General features: G+C 35.4%; 1 protein-coding gene across 1 annotated transcript in view; it reads left to right on the top strand.

The window, feature by feature from the left end:
- Window positions 1-7,485: 7,485 nt before the first annotated feature.
- Window positions 7,486-20,356, top strand: part of LOC129242138 (phosphatase Herzog) — an 82,458-nt gene continuing 69,587 nt past the window's right edge. The window contains exon 1 of the mRNA XM_054878699.1: window positions 7,486-7,510. Coding sequence (XP_054734674.1) covers window positions 7,486-7,510 — 25 coding nt within the window. The remainder of the gene's footprint in view (window positions 7,511-20,356) is intronic.

Genomic DNA, 20,356 nt, shown 5'->3' with positions numbered 1-20,356 from the left:
TTTAGGAATACCCTTATAGACATGTAAGCGGCGTATTTTTTGAGAAATTTGTAAGAATAGAGAACGAAAGATTGCGTAACGAGCTTACCTGCAGAATCGCAGGACAATTGTGGCCCACTCGATGCGCACAGATGCTGTGCTGTACCAAGTAAGCATAGTATTAGCACACTGATTTCCATTGTAACGGGACACTACTTAATAGGCGTCCAGCGAATAGGCGCGCAGGCACAAGGCTTCTGCCGAAGCTGTCTAGAAGAGGAAAAGAAAGATATAGTTTCGACCACCTTCTGCGCCATTTTTTTGCTGTAAGATTAAATATTTTAGGTATAAAATTCTCCCGTTAATCGACGAGCTTAGTGGAAATTAGTTATTTTCTGAAGTTTTTGATCAGCTCAGCGAACAAAGGCTTTGCTTACAGAACCGTTCGAAGCATTCGAAAGAGAAGGCTTGACGCGATACAGCTGACGGTCATCCGTGTTTGCTTCGTTCTCAATTTTGGAAATCCGCTCAGAGTAATAAATGAATTTGAAGCAGTGAACTAGCTCTGTCTGGTGTACCGTACCCCAGGTGATATAATGTTGTTGTAAAACCATGAAGTATGAGGCTGAGCAATGCTATTTTTGGGTAAAAGAAAAATGTCCAAAATCAAGATTTGGAAACTTTGACCTACTGCAATAAAAAAACTAAGGCAATAGTACAATAAAATTTCTAAAGCCAAAATTTGGAAACTTTGATCCACTGTCAGAAAACAAAACAAAAAAAAAAACGAATGAAAAAATCCGTAATTTTTTTGTGGAAAAAATTGTCCGAAAGTGTCGACAATTTAAAAGTTTGTGAAAAAGTTTCAATAAACTGGTTCTGTTGAGGATAGAGAAAGACCAAAAAAGACTGGCAGACCAAAAACTGTACGTTCTGTTGAGAATATTGCTGCTGAAGCGCAAAATTTTGCTAAACAAACTTCAACGACGTTCTCCAAAATTAGGCGTTCATGAATCGACTGTTTGGCGGAACATGTCGTTCATGGTGGGCATTAAAATGATGTAATGTTTCCCAAATAATTTTTAAGGGCCATAATTGGAATATAATTTGAATAAAAATGGTGAAACCTGAAACTTTTGAATGACCCTTTACAAAAACTGTATGCTTTTAGTACTTTTAGGTCGCTTATCTGCTCCAAAAATACTGTTGGATACTGTTTTTACTTCATCCGCTTACGCGATTTTGAGCGTTCGGGAGCTACTAAGAGTACCTTCTACTCAAATATGAACGAGACGGTATCAATAAAACGGTCCGCGGATGACATATGGCAAAAATATTTTTTTATTTTTTGGTAGGACTGTTATAAGCTTACATGGCAAATTTCAGCGTGATACGTCACATAGTTTGTTTTCTGTGCTACTGTAAACAAGTCAAGCTCGAGTGTGTTCTTCGAATTTAACGATGGAAATTCAAGTTGAACAAAGAATTTGTTTGAAATTTTGTTATTCCAACAAAATTTCGGCTTCAGACGCCTTAAAAATGTTGCAGACAACCTATGGGGACTCTGCTCTATCGCGTGCACGTGTTTTCCAGTGGTACAAATCGTTCAAAGAGGGCCGTACATCGGTTGAAAATTTGCCTCATGAACGTCGTCCAGCAACATCATAAACGACGAAAACATCGGAAAAGTAAAGGAAATTGTGCTTGAAAATCGCACAAATCGCAAAATTGGTTAATGCTGAATATTTTTTAGACGTTTTAAAGCGTTTGCGCGAGAACATTCGTCTTAAAAGGAAGGAATTGTGGGACAACAAGTCATGGTTCTTGCATCACGATAATGCACCAGCTCACACATCACGTCTTGTTCGCGATTATTTGAACAAAAATAATGTTAATATCGTTCCGCAAGCACCGTATTCGCCTGATATGGCTCCATGTGACTTTTTCCTGTTTCCCAAGCTCAAGTTGCCGCTCCGTGGAAAACATTTTGAGACAATTGAAGTCATAAAAGAGAATTCGAAGAACACACTCGAGCTTGACTTGTTTACAGTAGCACAGAAAACAAACTATGTGACATATCACGCTGAAATTTGTCATGTAAGCTTATAACAGTCCTACCAAAAAATAAAAAATTTATTTTTGCCATATGTCATCCGCGGACCGTTTTATTGATACCGTCTCGTTTATATTTGAGTAGAAGGTATATGTACTTGGGCGCAGCGCGGAAGTTGTGAGCTGCTTGTACCATATGCGGAAGAATCATCCTGGCCACTCCCAAGTGAATGGCAATCAGTGACATTACCCACTTGCGTGGACTTTTACATATGGAACCATCCTACATATTTTAATTATTTTAGGAAATTTTAGACTTTCTACTCAACATTTCGCAAAAATGATATCATCGCGCGTGATGGTTGTCAAAAAACAAAAAAAAAAACAAAACACGCGTTTAAAAAGCAGAGACTCGCACTTGCACTTTAATATTCATAATTTAATACAAAAACTTTTCGTTTATACGAGTATGCGTTGAGTGTTTTTGCTAATATAGCACCCAATAAAAGGTGTCAATGCCAACCCGCCGCAGCCGAATATGTTGGTGCGTGACTACCATTCGGAATTCGGAGTGCGTAGGTTCGAATCTCAGTGAAACACCAAAATGAAGAAACCAAGTTAAAAAGCAGAAACTCAAGCTTGAAAGACCCTGTAGCTTAATTAAATTTTATTGCACTTTAATATTTATAATTTAGTACAAAAACTTTTCCTTTATATGCGTTGGGTTTTTCGCTAAATTGCGTGCTGCATTGCATTAATATAAATATTAGACTCTATGCAATCTAGTGAACTTTACCATCAACCATTTTTTATGGCAAATTAATTTTGCGTCATTGCTGTTGACAGCGTCACACTTACACACACACATCGACTTTGATATCACCCATTGCCAAGAGCTTGTCAGTCTTAGTCAAACAATTCTGACTGAAAGAAAAATTGCTTTCAAAGCTGTTATGTATTTTGCACTCATATAGGAAGTTTATAAAAACAAAAAAAAAAAAAAAAAACAAGAAAAAAATGAATAAAAAGCGTTATAAAAATAAGAATATTTTGATAATAGTGTAGATGTGTTGAAATCGAAACCTGTGAAACTAAAGGCAAAAGTGACCTCATTCTCGTGACCTTAGAATGGCAATATTTACGAGCTGCTTCGATGTTGTCGCCTTGCATGCAACTACATACCCACTCATGTACTTCTATACGAGTTAATATGTTCATAGTATGTGTGTATGCATGTATGTGCATATATTTGCGAGGCAGCAGGAAGGAAGCACAGCAGTCAAAAAGTTGAAGCGACGGAAGAAAATGATTGCTTGCTGTTGGCTGCATGAAGCGTTAGCCATAACAGCGAGTATGTCGCTGCCCTACCGCCGCCCCCTTTTTCAACTTGCCCACTGGCAGCTTGGCACTGTTTGTGTTTTTGCGGCCGGCCGTTGATTGCTGCGATAGTGATGTTTTGTTTGTGGTGCAATAATTGACGACACGTATGGTAATTCGTTTCTCTTTTTATTATTTTCTATTTTTTATTTTTTGCTTTTATTTTTATTTTTGTTTCCCGTTTTTGCTTTTCTTCTGCTGCTGCTCAATGTATGCACTTGTATTCGTTGAAATGTAGCCACCGGCATTGAACGACCTTATTTCCATACACTTTATACCGCCGTACGTATACCACTTCCGGCCTACAGCGCCCATATAAGCTAAATACCGGCGTCAAGCATTTTTGAGTATGAAGTTCAATTTCCCTTTTATTTTCTGTGTCTTAAATTTCTTTGTCTTGCGTTTAGTTTGTTGACTTTTTTGAGGCCAAAGTTTCGGGTGAGATTTTACTACGATTTTATTACTTATAATAAATGTTTTTCTTTTTCTATTTCTTTCTTCATCAGGCTATTTCTTGCGCTTTTGTTTTCGTTGCTGACTTTGAGTGAAACACGAAACGGAGTGTAGACATGCGATTTTATGCGTCGCAATTCGCTAAACGTCAAAATACCCGCTAGCATAACGGTCTAATGGCAATAATAGAGGAACTCATTTTAAGCACGCAATATTTTTGTTAGGTCCTAGGGCAAAACAGTGCCTGTTTGGTGGGAAAGCCGCTTTGTATTCCTGTGCAAGTGATCAAACGGAATTTGATAGACTATTTGTGGCTATTGTCAATGCTTTATGTATGTGCCCACATACACATACATATACTCAATGAGGAATTTAAATAAAGATACGGCGAGGACGAATTTTATGATCACACAGTGAATGCCACTGGAAATCGTACATCGATTTTTTTTGTAGTGTTCTGAATGTCCCCATACTGAGGTTGGACCACTGCAGCGCGAGAAAATATAATATAATAAGGAATTAATTATTTTGTTTGGCAGCGGAATGAAATAAAAACAAAACTGATTCAATTGTCATGAGCTGTGTAATCTTTTTTTTTTTGTTGCGTTTTTTTTTTCTTTTTTCAAAGTAAAATAGAAAATTACCGTAGCTTTACAGCGTTTCTTCGACGATGCCATTTTCCGGTACGGTACGCATTGAACGGAGAAGGGATTTGCCAAAAAAGCAAAAGAGAACATTTCCCACGTGAATCCGCTGAGTACTAATTTTCTAAATCCTTCAAGTAAAATGTTTTAAATAAATTTATATTGTCCCCTAACCGCTTCAGCTAATTTATTCCCTTGTGCAACAATTTTGCAACAACCGATGATAAACCGAGTCTCATTTGTATTTTCCGAAGCTACACCCCATCCGCCGCCGCAGCCAAATGGATGAATACCATTCGGTAAGGTCCGTGTTAGAGACGCACTATGGACGTGTAACACCCAACATTAGAAACGGCTTTTTCTAATACCGTCGAAGAAGCTTCTCATAAAAAAATATCTACCGTTCGGAGTTGGCTTAAAACTGTAGGTCCCTCTTCGGCCGAAGACCCGAAATGGGTGTAAGCGCCAAATATATACAAATTTATTAGACAAAATTTTTGCAAAAAATGTTAACAATTAGATAGCAATTCGAATTGTTAACTCAGGCATTTCAACAGTCTCTAATTATATATATATAATTGGCGCGTACACCCTTTTTGGGTGTTTGGCCAAGCTCCTCCTCCTATTTGTGGTGTGCGCATCTTGATATTGTGCCACAACTGAAGGGACCTACAGTTTTAAGCCGACTCCGAACGGTAGATATTTTTTATGAGGAGCTTTTTCATGGCAGAAATACACTCGGAGGTTTGCCATTGCCTGCCGAGGGGCGGCCGCTATTAGAAAAATGTTTTTCTTAATTTCGGTGTTTCACCGAGATTCGAGCCGACGTTCTCTCTGTGAATTCCGAATGGTAGTCGCGCACCGATCCATTCGGCTACGGCGGCCGAATGATAGCTAACTCTCATTAGATAGCTACATAAATACATATGTAGTGATCGGTGTTAATACGATAAAATTCTAATATTCAGGTCGGTTGAAAAAGTTAAAAAATTATAAAAATCTCAGTTTTAAATTAAATCAATTTTTTTTAATATAACTTTCCTCGACTTCCCTACATTTTTCCAATAATTCTCCAACAATTTTATGTTACATAAATTTAGGTAACACAAAAAGGGGTGTGAAGTGAAGGAGAACTGAAGTACTCTAAAACAACGAAAATTCCCCTAACCATCAGCAATTCGCCGCAGCATCACGCCAAATACTCGTAAAAACTCTCAACATATAGAAGGACACGCACAACCTGACTCCTTCATAATTGTATTTTACTACTTCTAGCATTAAGTTAGTTAATTTCTAATATATCTTACCCCTTCCCCTTTGCAGGCGTCCGCTCATTTATCAAATTCATATTACACTGATAGAGTGTTAGCGATTAAAAAATGCCTAATGTCGCTCGTGCATACATATATGGATAATGACAACATACGTTTGGGCTGCCTTGTTGAAAGAGAAAGGTCTGAAAATGATTTATGATACTTTGCGGGTAGTTAGAAAGACGATGAAATGTAGAGCTGTATGTGCTTAACGCAACATCCCCCTAGAGCAGTGAATAAAATTCTAGCGGCTCTGTTAACTAGGTCATGTCTGGCGACATGCTACTGCATTTAAAGTATTCGATGCGATACCCGCTGCTGGTGGCCGGCGGAGAATGTGGAAAGGTGATTTCACACTGAAAATATCATCTACAGTTTCGCTTAATGTTTCTTGTTGACATCGGCTAGCACAAGAAAGAATAAAAGATTTGCATGCTTTGGGTCAGCTGGTTCAAAATCGTTTAGGCTTCGGTTGCAGCGCCTTTTATGTACATACATACATACATATCTAGCATTTACAAGTCAGTCTTTTTGCGCCTTTTTCTAGTTGCCACTCATTTTTCTGATAATTTGACTATTTGACTATTTGCCATATTTGGAATCTTTTCTAAAATAGTTTTGCCTTATTTGGAATTTAACCCTGTCAAAAGCAAAAATTTACTCAAGTATTTACAAAAAATACGATCTGCTCAATATATACTAAACAATAAAAACGTATTTATATTTCACCAACTTCAACACGTGCCAAATGATATTCAAGACAGTGTATGAAGGACGACAATAAAATTCGCTTAGGAGACACTAAAAAGGACAACTCAGAAGGGTAATATAAGTTTTAATACTCGAATGGCCGAAAAACGACAGCTGAGATGTCCTCTATACACGCGCCAACTGTTGAAGTAGTGCACAGCTTATGCGGTGGGGAATAAAAGTAGCAAACACACTCAAGTATCCTAGAGGTATAATAATAATCATTTATGCATTTTACTATGTCGAAGGCAATACCGTATCATGCCATTGTTGTTGTACTTATCGGCTCAAGTGTGTATACATAGTAGGGACGATTTCTAGGTAGTTTATTAGTCGATTGATTGGTTGGTTATTGGCGCTACTACTCTTATTAGGCATTTAACTAATATGGTAATGCAAAGTTACGAAGTATTTACGCACTCTACCGATACCATAGCCCCCCACTTGCTTACGACCCATGGACAACGAGGTAGACAAATTTGCAAGCCATTATTGAAATGCGACAACAACTCATATGAAGCATATGCAAAGGAGCACACAGCACAAGCATAGCCAAAGGGCTATGCGAATACAGTTCGAATAGAGTGGGATATTGATTTTCTTCAACTACCGTAGAGAGAGTCATGACAACGTAACGGCATCTTTTTACCCCTTACAACAAACCTGTCTGCTTAGTCTGACCTAATACATTTCTGATGTCAAGTCAACGCTATGCGCACCAAGCAAGTACAAGAGAAGAAGCAGAAGAGGAATGTATTGGGAGTAAGAGCAGCAATAATTATTGACAAAGCTACAACAAACTGCGAACTAATGCTTTGACAAAATGAGGTTAACGGGAGGATTGAGTACAACATACTGTGACTGTTGTAGAGTAGACGCGTAGTAGAAAGCTTGATTGGTAACGCAATCGTACAGACATGGCCGCTGATTTGAGTCCGGATGGTATTGAGTTTTTTGGTTTATTGTGTTGCTAGCTGACATTTGAAAGGAATTTGGGAAATTTTAGAAAAATTGCGTTTATTAGCTGTAGTATTAAAGCGCCTTGCTTCAGATAGTGCTAAATTTTGAATATTTTAACACTTTTATTTTCGGTGAAGCTAGTTTAGTATTACAATATAACATTTAAAATTCAAAGTAAGGAAGGCAAAAAATTGGAGAGGACGGCAAAAAATTATTTTGCTGATTAATAAAAAAATGGTTACGGTTCACATTTCGAAAGCATTAATTGTCTATAGTTTTTCATGACTGAAAATGAAACTATAGACGTTGAGCGCTGCAAGTCAATATTACAGGGTTTGATTGAAAAGTAATGAGCCTTATTTTTTTTAAGCAGTTTTATTAAACCTTTTGACTCATACAGCTAATATTCTTCAAAATCGGACCCTTGAGCGTCAATACACCGCGGTCCTTCCACTGCAGGAAACATTTTTTAAACTCATCCACCGGAATCGCGTTCAATTCGGCTGTCACAGTTTTTTGGATCGCCTCGATGGAGTCGAAACGCCTTCCCTTCAGCTTTCTTTTCAGGCGCGGAAACAAGAAGAAGTCCGGAGGGGACAGGTCTGGGCTGCAGGGAGGGTGGGGAAGCACGACGGTCAATGTTCAAAAATTCACGAACCCGGTTCACATCTTCGTCTGTTTGCGTCGTCGAAGGCCTTCCCGGCCTTCCTTGAACGACTTGTTCCACCGTTTTACCTGGGCACTGCACAGAGATTGGTCCCCGTAAGCCTCCTTGAGTAGCCCAATGGTTTCGGTACTCATTTTGTTTAGCTTTACGCAAAATTTGATCGAGTAACGTTGCTCCAACGATTGCTGTATTTGCGCCGTTGCAAAATCCTAACACACTTTTAAAACAGCTTTTACGCGCGGAGCGATGTTGACTGCACCGCTGTTGCCAGCGAACTGGAACCGGTTTCTAGTGGAAGGGGAAGGTCCAACGATCATTTTCCCCCACCAGCTTATTCGGTTGATCCCTTGGCAGACGCTCCGCGCGGAAAGGGTCATTACTTTTCAATCAAACTCTGTAAATATGTTAAACGCTAAATGGTTCCAGCAAGAAGGTGCAAAATGCAGCACATGAGACACTCACCTTATTGTCATTCACTTCCTTATCATTTTAAGAAATTAGCCGCTCTATTGGCTGTCCAGATGCTGTGATTTGATTTGCCTAATGAGTATTTTTTCCGTTGCTACGTCACTGTTACTGGTCTCTGCCGATAAACCGGCTATGGTTGACGATTTTGATGCCTATAATCGGAACGACTTTGAGAAGCAAAGGCCGGGTTTGCTGGTGCAAAATTGTGTTCATTAGCCATAGGCAAGAAATTTTTAGAGAATCTAATTATTTAGTGAATAATAAAGACATCATACGGGCTGGTTTAGTGATTTTTTGTGTTTTCTTTCTAAAAATCACCCATTATATTTGTTAAAAAGTTACTTTTTTCCAGTCACAATACAATAAAATCAAACTTTTGCCAAAATAACAAGGTTCCAGCAATTAATTCTGATAGAGGGGAAAAACAAAAATTAACCGTTTAAGTCTGTATTTAGTTTTAGAGGGATGAGAGTTGCATTTCTTGCAAACTCTTATGGTAAATCGGTATGGAGACCGCGTGATCGAACAGCGGATTCTGGTAGAGGAGAGGCCACGAAATATACCTATATATGTATAAGGTATAGGCCGGGTCGATTTGTGGAGAGGCAAAAAAATCGCCCATTGCTCTGTGAAAATCATATTCTAGGGATCAAAATAAGAAACTTTGCCGAAGGAACCATACCTCTAAAACGAATTCTGATGTCCCTCAATTTGGGTCGAACTTTTTAGTTTCTTTTCTATAACTCACTTAAATCAATTTTTTCATTTCCATATTTAATAAATTTCTTAAGAGAAAAAATAGATATTATTATAAATAAGTAATAAATATTATTATAAATAAATAAAAATAAAGAAAAAACATAGCCATTTAGCTGATTTTTTCATGTAAAGGCCAAAAATGGTGATATTTTGAAATTGGGGGACATCAGAATTCGTTTTAGAGGTATGGTTCCTTCGGCAAAGTTTCTTATTTTGATCCCTAGAATACGATTTTTACAGAGCAATAAGCGCTTTTTAAATCGACCCGCCCTAATGTATATGTAATTGGATTTAACACTCTTTTTGGGTGTTTGGCCGAACTCCTCCTCCCATTTATGGCATGCGTCTTTATGATGTTCCACAAATGGAGGGACATTGAGGTTTAAGTCGACTCCGAATGGCGGATATTTTTTTATGACGAGTTCATAGTGATCGCTACTAGAAAAAAAAACCTTTTTTTTTATTTTGGTGTTTCACGGAGATTCAAACTTACGTACTTCGAATCGTAGTTACACACAAACCCATTCGGCTACGGCGGCCGCATAGACATATGTACATATATATAGAAAAATATATAATACAAATATTTTCAGTCCACACTAACGAAAATAATTCTCAGAAATTCTAATTAGAAATTGAAATACTCCAACATGTACTTCTAACCTATTAACATTTTTTCGGTATGAACCACTCATTCTAGACCTACATACGCAAATTATAGAAATTCGAGCGTAGAGTATTGAATTACTTGCACTTATCGAAGCAAATCTGTACATTTGTGTGCCTATACTCATATAAACTCACTTGAAGCAAGATTGGTAGCGCTCACTACTTGAGGATTTAACCTAAAAAAACGAAAAGCCTCCCTTTGAAATTTCCAACACAATTCCCCAATCAACTACTATTGCACCATCTGCACTACCATTCCCCCTTATTATTTTGTGTACGCCACATTTTTGATATACTTGCAGCTGTTCAGTTGCCAGTTCAACGCCAACTACCACCGCTCCTCATACGTTACATATACATACATACATACATATATTGTGTAATGACCCACTTATAAAGTATTTTCCTACCTTCTCTTTACAAAATGACTATTTGTAAAAATTTTAATGACTTAAAAATTGCTTCTAAAGTTACATAAGCTAAGTGACGCAGGTACCTCTGATTTGCTTGTTTGTCATTACACGTGCCAATCCACCCATAACATCACACTGCAGAGTGTACCAACTTAGCACACCTTCTCTACTGTGATATTAATTTGTGTAAATATTATGCCATTATATATGGCAGGTAATTTATCAGTATTTAATTAAATGAAATTGTTTCACTTAAAATTTTCACTTGCATTATTTATGTACTATGAATATGTACGAGTGTGTTTATACCTAATTATCGTTCAAAAATCATTCGCTGACTTTAATTAATTACGAATATTAAAGTAAGAAAAAATGTCAACAACAAATGTATTGTAATTTTTTTAAGCTTGTTTTGCATTTTAATTCAATTAGTGTACTTCGGTGCGAGTATTCGTAATGACATCCCGTCACTTTTGTGTTCACTCACTCCGTATGGTGGATTCAGTTACTTACAAATACACATATATATATACTCGCATATAAGTAAACATTGTGGTAACTGCTTCACTCCTTCGTTAATTACAAAATATTACAATGATAAATGCTTCTCTGAATATTTATATTTGTATTTATATTTGTGTTTGTTTTTTGTACAGCCAGTGAGAGAATGGGTGAGCGGTAGTGAATTGAATTGAGCGAAATGTGAGCTTAATCTTGAGAATATTCAAAATGAGCATAATTGTGGGAAGCATTTATTGTTTGGATATTGTAATTGAGAAATGTATTGTGAAGAACGAAATACGCAATAAACTTGACTTTTGTTAAAAGTAAATGGGAGGCTATTTGGTGAAAGCTAGCCGATTTCCTGTACTCAAATGCTACCAACTTTCAATAGAGCAATGAAAATAGAAAGCCACGGCTTTTAATAGGAAGCCTCATTATTGAAAAATTATTCCCACACTTTTTTGCAGTAATGCTAAATAATTTTATTTTAACAACATAACTGCAACTTTTTGCTCATTATAATATACTAAGGGGGAAAAAATTAAGGTATCAAAAAAAGTTCCATATTTTTAGCGAAAATAGTGAAAAATAGACGCACGGAAGTTTGAAAACCGAAGAAATGTGAAGCTTTAAGTCAGTAGTTTTTAAATAATTTGAAGAAGTCAAAATAGTGAAAAATAGACGCACGGAAGTTTGAAAACCGAAGAAATGTGAAGCTTTAAGTCAGTAGTTTTTAAATAATTTGAAAAAGTCAAAATAGTGAAAAATAGACGCACAGAAGTTTGAAAACCGAAGAAATATGAAGGTTTAAGATAATTAAAAAAAACGGATATCGTGTGATTCTATGAAGTAGCAGGACAACACTATTTTTTATTTCTTTTTAGTTTATATTTTGGAGCTATGAACTTATTTCTTCGTGCAAAACCTGTATGAATTATGTTCAGCTTACATTTGATTTTTTTTTTTCCTAAAATCGATACGACCATTTCTCGCTAAAGCATCGAAGTTTGAAAGGCATGAAAAGGATGGTTTTGTCTGCGTTTATCGACGTCTTATCTCATCCAGAAAAATTTAAAGAGTGATTTCAAGAATTGGAATAAATTATCTTCACGGATTGACCAACGTTTTTTCGAAAGAAAATTTTTGCTACCCTTGACATAAATTTGAAAAAGTAAGAAAAAAGCACGGCCGACGGAATTCACAGAGAGAACGCAGGTTCGAATCTCGGCGAAACACCAAAATTAAGAAAAACATTTTTCTAATAGCGGTCGCCTCTCGGCAGGCAATGGCAAACCTCTGAGTGTATTTCTGCCATGAAGAAGCTCCTCCTCCGTTTGTGGAACAACATCAAGTCGCACACCACAAATAGGAGGATGAGCCCCAAAAAGGGGTGTACGCGCCAATTATATATATGTACATATACATATATATAGTATATGAAGCCCATTGAATTCGAAGCTCTGAAAGGAGAGAAGTGACAGAGAGAAAGAGATAGGGCGGAGTAGAAGCAGAGACAGGGCTAGCTAGTCCTGTGAGAATTTTCCAGATTCTTTGGCAAATCTGAAAATATCCTCGAATTTGAGAGAACGAATTTTACTAATTCTCATAACATCGGAACCGAAAATTCGTAGCCGTGCTCTAGCAAAGGCGTAACACTCACAGACAAAATGTTCAGTGCTATCCGGCTGCTCTAAGAAAGACAGGTAAATCGGGCTCGCAATGATTCCAATGGTGGTCATATACTGACTCCATGGGTTTTGTGCTGGAATAATACTGAATGTTTTTTCTACCATATTTTAGAAGAAAGTTCGACTGTTTTCTGTTCGTGCATGTCACAAAGCACTTTGCAGTTGTGCAGCTTTTTAGGCTGGGCCATCGTTGTTTATGTAAATTGCATACATAGTTGCTGATCCAATTCATGATTCTTGCAGAACTGATTGCTGATTTGCTCAGCTATCATTGTACTACTACTAAGTGGCGCAAAATTAATCACCCTATCGGAATATAATTTTTGCAAATGGCATCGTACGTCATAGACAGCTTCGGTATACAAACACACAATCAATGGGCGAGTAAAAGTGCAAACAGATTTCCATGACTCAAAATCCTCTTCTTTATTTAGTCAAAAAGTTATTCAGCAACAAAATTGAATGGTTAATTGTGCGCCACCTTGTATTTGAACGGCGCACCAGTGCAATTCAAGAGATTTGCTTCATGCGTTCGGTCATCCTGATATCTAAATATATCTCTACATACATATGTATATACATACATACTATACGTCCATACATACATATGTTCCATTTTATTTAACTTTATGATGTCTAGTTGTTGAATATTAAATTCAAAATTATTCTATATTTGCACTTACTCGCATCTCGCACTGTGTTCTTAACCCACTATCGCATTGCGTACTTTGTCAGCACTGACCTACACACCTACACACCAGTGCGAATATACATCGATGTGTGTTTACATTTCGCATGCAAGCGTCCCACTCATTTGGCAAGTGTAAATGACTTTGCTGGCATATCTATGGGATCTAAATCTATGTGTATGTATGGGTGTATGTATACACGAGCAAATGTGTGGCACGTATGGTGGAGTGTGCCATACACAGCCGGTCATAGTCCGCAATATATGTGTATTCACATACGTCCGTCCTTCCAGTCCCCCCACCTTCTCACCGTTTCTCAGCCGCAATAACAACTCACCAGATTTTAGCGCAAAAACTAAACAAATAAACTTGTGTATTATTCATATTCTCTTATTTTACTTACATATTTTTTTGGTTTGTTTGTGTTGCTGTAACACAACAAGCATATGAAATATGCATACTTGCGAGTACATACACAAAAGTCATGTAAACAATAATGTAATTTTCTTGTAGTAAACTTTTGCAAAACCCTGTTGACTGAATGATGCTGGTTGACTTGCTAGTAAGTTTTTGTTTTTTTTTTTTTCTTGATGCCTGTTTTCACATTCTCTCATTCCATTAAATACGCTCACCACATTCTTGTTCAGCAGCTACATGTATACCTATGTGTATGGATGTGCATTGTGTCTTATTTACGAGTGGGAACAATGCATTTTATTTTATATTTTTTTGATTTTTTCTGCCATAGGCGTACTTGTCTGGAATGTGATGCTTCAATATTACGCATATTTCAGATGGCGCATCAGTTTTATTGTTTTTCTTAATTTTTTTTTTTGCAAATTTTTTAATTTTTTTTTTTAATTTTTTGTTATTTGAAATTTTGAAGAAAAATGTTGTTTTTTATTTTTGTTTTACCTTTTTTCTCTCATTTCTTACTTTTTCCATTACAATTTTTTGTTATTAATATTCATACGCTCTATTTTTTGTTATTGTTTTTTTTTTTTAATATTTTTTTATCTTTTTTTCTCTCATTTCTTACATTTTCCATTTAAGCGGTTTTGTAAATTTTTTTTTATATTTTTTTTTTATTTAATATTTTGAATAAAAATGTTTTTTATTTTTGTTTTACCTTTTTTCTCTCATTTCTTACTTTTTCCATTACAATTTTTTGTTATTAATATTCATGCGCTCTGTTTTTTGTTGTTTTTTTAGTACTTGTTTATATCTTTTTTCTCTCATTTCTTACATTTTCCATTTACATTTTTTTGTTATTAGTATTCATGCGCTATATTTCTTGTTGTTGTTGTTATAATTTTTTTTTATCCTTTTTATCTCGTTTCTTACTTTTTCCATTTAATTTTTTTTTGTTATTAATATTCATGCGCTCTATTTTTTTGTTTGTTTTTGTTTTCTTAAATTTCCTTTTATCTCAAAGTTGAATTGTTTTTTATTTTTGCGCTCATAATTTCAATTTAATTTTCTACATTACTTTCGGTTTTTCTTCCTCTTTTACTGTTTTCTGCGAGATTTTGTTCGCTTCTTATCGTTGCCATTGTTTTTTTTTTTGTTCTTATTATGAGAGTCTCTACTTATTTCTACGCTTCCATAAAAAAAATTTATTTTGTTTTAATATATATTCCATTATTTTTTGCAATTTCGCTCCATTCTTCAAATTCCGTCGTGCATAACAAGGCCTATGTATGTAGGTATGTGTAGTGTATGCCCACATATGTATGAAGGTATGCATTCGTATGTATGTACATATGTATTTCGCATTCTACGCATGACGTCAACTCCAAGCTACGTACATACATATACATACATACATATGTAGATAAATTAACGCCTCGCAGCAGATATCTGCGTGAAAAAGATGTAGCAAAAAATATAACAAGCGAACTCCACATAGACACATACGAGCCCATACACATAAGTGGAATTTTTCTTATTGCATAGTCACACAATTTATGAAGTGGGTTGAATGTGGGTCGTATGCTTCTAATCTTAAGTGTGTGCGTATGTTCGTTTGTGGGTGGGATTTGATATTTGCGCACAAAATATGCCACACAACGTTCTTCAAGTTGAAGTTCAAAGTGTCGGTCGAAAAGTGTTGAAAAGCGCCGCTCTAAAAAATGAAGTGTTGCCTGTCATTTACACTTTTTTCTCCAATTCAATACTTCCTGCAATTGTTGATGTTTGTTTCTAATAATATACAAAAAAAAAGTTTAATATTTGATGTCATTCAAAGTAGTTTTGTTCGTATGATTTTAGCGATTTCGAATGGAGGTAGCAATGGTGCAAAGTATTTGAAGTGCTTTGTGTTGGGTAAGACCATCTACTCCATGAAGTTTTTAAAGTACTTGTGGTCGAATACGATAGCCAGTATTGGAACAATTTTTCAATCCTAAACCAAACTACTTTCTTTCCCTAATAGCGTGCAAAGCGAGCTAACTGAAATAGCTTTCCCCCGACAGTCGGTTCTGCATTACCGGAATGACCCGAATTTAAATCAGGTCAAGGACTGTCACTTCAGCAGCCAGCACGAAAAACTGATAGTGAATGCTTTTGCTATTACAACGACAAACAAACTTAATACTATGATACAACTGTGCCGGTAAGTTTCATTGTTTTTCTAGCGTGCCTGTCTGTGTGCAGCTCTTCATTTTGAAACTTTCAAACTACTGTGAACTACAACTGTGAAATTTACTAATAGATTACGCAACACCGTTAACCCAAAAAACTGTCAAAAATAAAAACGATTTTTGAGCTTCTTGAAACTTGAAAAAAAAACTGTTAAAAATCAACACAATTTTTTAGCCACTTGAAACTTGCACTTTATTATGCCAAAATTCAATAGGCTACAAAACTGCATACCCGAAATCTAAAACATCTGATTAAAAAGTGTGAAATTTCGGTGAAAATTTGTGGAGTTTTTTTTTAATTTTCCCAAAGTTTTAAACTTGGATTTATATTGTTTTTGTAAGAGAATGAGCTATATTTTCATTGAAAAATTATTACAATTAAATACGAAACAAGTAAATTAAACTTATTAGTCGATATCGCGCCGATTCTATTTTTTCCTCGAAAATATACCCTTGATTGAGAGAAGAGTGCGGGTAAATGATATGAAACTTTTGTATTTACGACGTTTACTTTTCCCTCATAATCTAAACGTGTTTTTTCTATCAACTATCATTGACTTTTTTCCACCTATTTCCTTATAGCTGAAAGACTCTATTCCGCAGCGGATGAGTTTCGCGCAAGATCAAAATTCAATCATGAAATTTTGTCTGTCAAAAGTCAGGTATAATTTTAAGAGAAAAGTTCTCTACTCTACTCCACAGCGGATGAGTTTCGTCCAAGATCGAAATACAATCATGAAATTTTGTCTCTCCATAAAAATTCAGATACCGTTTTAAGCGGAAAATTCGAAGCTTTCATGTGAGCTTAACTAAAAAAAACAATTTTCAAAAAAGTGAAAATTCCGAAACGGACAAAATAAATATCTAAAAGTTATTAACCAGCAAAATTGTTCAATGAAATTGTTTTAACTTCTAATCAGCCCAAAAAACTCCTTAGAAAAACGTTTGTATCTCCATAAAAAGTCAGGTACCTATCATTTAAAAAAAATTCTAAGCTTTCATTTGAGCATAACTTAAAAAAAATTATAATCACAAATTTCGGTATTTGAAAGAACCTAAAAACTTTTTTGATCAACAAAATTGTTCAATTGCTTTTTTCTTTGTTTTCAATTTTTAATCGTTAAGTACCAAAAACCCCTTTAGAAAACGTTTGTCTCTCCATAAAAAGTCAGGTATCATTTTAAGAGAAAAATGCCAAGCTTTCATTTAAGCTTAATTAAATTTTTTTTTTTTTTTTTTTTTCAAAAATCAAAAATTTCTAAATTTAAAGAAAAATTGTTGATCAACAAAATTGTTCGATTTGGTTTATTGTTTTAAGTTTTAATCAGAAAGTACCAAAAAAGCTCTTCACAAAAACTTTTGTCTCTCCATAATAGATCAGATATCGTTTAAAAAGAAAAATTAAAAAAAAAGTTTTTTAAAATTGTTGACCAACAAAATCGTTCGATTTGTTTTTTTTTTGTTTGTTTTTTAACTTTTAATCAGTAAGTACCAACACACTCTTTAGAAAAACTTTTGTCTCCTCGTAAAAAGTCAGGTATAATTAAATTTAAAAAAAAATCCAAGCTTTCATTTGAGCATAATTAAAAAAAAATGTTTTTTTATTCAAACATTTCGATATTTGAAGAAATTAAAAAGTTGTTTTACCAACAAAATTCTTCGATTTGCTATTTTTTATTTAAATTTTAATCAGTAGGTACCAAAAAACTCTTTAGAAAACATTTGTTTGTTTTCTCTGAGACCGCCAATTATTTGACTTGCAATTTAAAGACAAAAAAACCAGTACAATTTGTACAATTCATGCTACTGTATAATAAATAATCTTCACCAAATTTCATCAAAACCGAAGCAATGAAGTTTTTAGATGGGCCTACTTGACATGTTAACCCCCATGGCAATCGCAAGTTGATCCCAAATTTCGACTGGCATACGCGTTTCTGTATCTGTTCAAATTATTACTATGAGCCCCCATACCCAGTGCACCATTCTAATTTATATTCAAATAGGGCCATTCAAAAAATATCGTAATTTGTCATGCAGTGCTCTTGCAGCTATTTACTTCCTGTAAACCATAGAAAGTACAATACATATTGACGCCACATTGCTATTTCGTAATATCAACCAATTTAGAAAGCCAAAAGCCACAGTATTTTACGGCCCCACATTAATTCTCACCATCGCATTCATCACAACACCAAACCCCACTGCGCGCTTCGCTTGCTTAACCGTCAATCCCATCACTAAGTAACCTTACCACTTTCCTGAAATTATGTCAAATCCCCAGCTGACAATATGCAATCGTCTTAGCCACCAATGACGGCGTTGGCAACACAAGACGCGGCTAGCACAAAAGCAGAAAAATGATTAAAAAAAAACAGAAAAAAAAATTGAAAAAATAACAAATTGAAAAACGTGTTACATATTTTCTTCAGCGGTTGTCTGTTATTGGTGTTACACATTCAGCGTTCGCACAATATTTCATTATTTCAATTTGTTTTTTTTTTTTTTGTTGCGTTCGTCTGTTTTTTTCTACTTTACTCGCATGTTACATATTCATATTTCTCATTTTACAATTTTTCTTTTTGCTTACACTGTTGCACTATTGTTCCGCCGCGCAGAGATTAAATAATTTCAAAAGCCTTTGATGTGTGTGTGGCGTTACAGCAGCAGCAGCAACAGCAGCTAGAGCAATCTACCTTTCTCCACCGCTTTACAACAGACTGGCGGATGGCGGCCCACTTGCTTGTCTGCTTCGCTGATTCGCGTTGCATGCATCAAACTGCTGCCGCCTGCCTGCCACACATACTGCCATTCGAAGTGAATTGTTTATTAGTTACACTTGGGCGTATACATACATACATGCAAATGTATATTAACGCCGTTGAGGGGGTTAATCGTTCGACTGGCACAGTCTCAACCTCACTTGGTATTCATATGGTGAAACCATACGCGACGACCATGAATTTGTTTAAACCTGTTATACAATTTTTTTACGAAAATTGATTGAACTATATATATATATTTTTTTTTTTTTTTTTTTGTAATTTCATAAACGCTGTACACATGTTTTTTCTCTTACCTACATAGATTTGAACATTTTGAAGTGGTTGGAATTAAATTGGAGGTTAATTAAATACAGTGCAAAGGGTGTTCAAATCGCTTCTGACGCATTTTAACTGCGTTAAAATATGTAAAAACATTTGTATCAATATTTGATGGTGCTATTTTTCAAGCTTGGTGCATAAAAATTTAAAATATCTACATTCATGGAGAATTGGAAATGTAAATAAAAAGTATGACATGGCGTATGAGTGATATATATAAATTTGGGTTTGTTCGAATGCTAAGCCACCAAGAGCACACAAATGCTATATAGAGTATACCATCGGAACTAAGCTAAGTAAGCTCCTAAGTACATAAGTAGGACCTGTGATAAAAGCATAGATTTCAATATTATTTTAGTTTAGTTAGAAGATGAAGCGAATCGGAAAAAAGAGTGTCATATCGTAAAATTCATCGTTACGTATTGCTTTTCAAATTTTTTGTTTTATGTTTTTCACATCATTGCTTAAGGGGGGGGGGGGGTAAGGGATAAACGCTAAAAAAAACACTTTTTTCATGAATTTATTGTAGCGAAACGGTTCAAGTCAGTTTATTAAAAGTTGTTGCATATTATAAAGTAACATTTCAAGAGTATTTGATAAAATTTTCATGTAAAAATATTGCAAAATGAGCTAATGAGAGCACATTTACGTAGACGTCTTTTCAAAAATACATTTTGCAGTAGTCAGCATATCTCAGCGTAGAATCATCTGAAATCAAAAAATCGAATAATTTAGTTAAAGTATGAGTTAAACTTCCCCCCAACGTTTATTTTGACGATTTATTTTCATTTTCAGCCATTTGGTAGTCGTTTGAAGTAAAAAGTGATTTTTGACGAAAAAATGCCGCCATTTTGTAGGTGTAATATAAAAAAAATGGCGAAAAAAAAACTTTGGGAGGAGGTTTTTTACATGTAAAATATGTGTGCAAAATTTCAAAAGGATCGGTTGAGTAGTTTTCAAATGCCAATGACTACGCACTTTAAAAAAAAAGGTTCGAGAAAACCGCGTTTAAGGTTTGTAACGGACTACGCGCGCAACTGCTGCGTCTCGGCAGATGTTTGAGGCGGCTCGGCTTTATGCTCTATAACTTAAAAAGTTTTGCTCGGATTGACTTAAAATTTTAACACGGTATTTTTGAAATGTTTTACTACAATAACATGCAAAAAAAAAAAATCGATTTTTATCCCTCTCTCTTTATTTCTCTCAGTTTTCTTAGTTCATCTAG

The sequence above is a fragment of the Anastrepha obliqua genome, chromosome 3 (assembly GCF_027943255.1).
Source record: "Anastrepha obliqua isolate idAnaObli1 chromosome 3, idAnaObli1_1.0, whole genome shotgun sequence".
Taxonomy (NCBI): Eukaryota; Metazoa; Arthropoda; class Insecta; order Diptera; family Tephritidae; genus Anastrepha; species Anastrepha obliqua.
The sequence above is the reverse complement of the archived record's forward strand: the minus strand, read 5'-3'. Positions and strand labels throughout refer to the sequence as shown.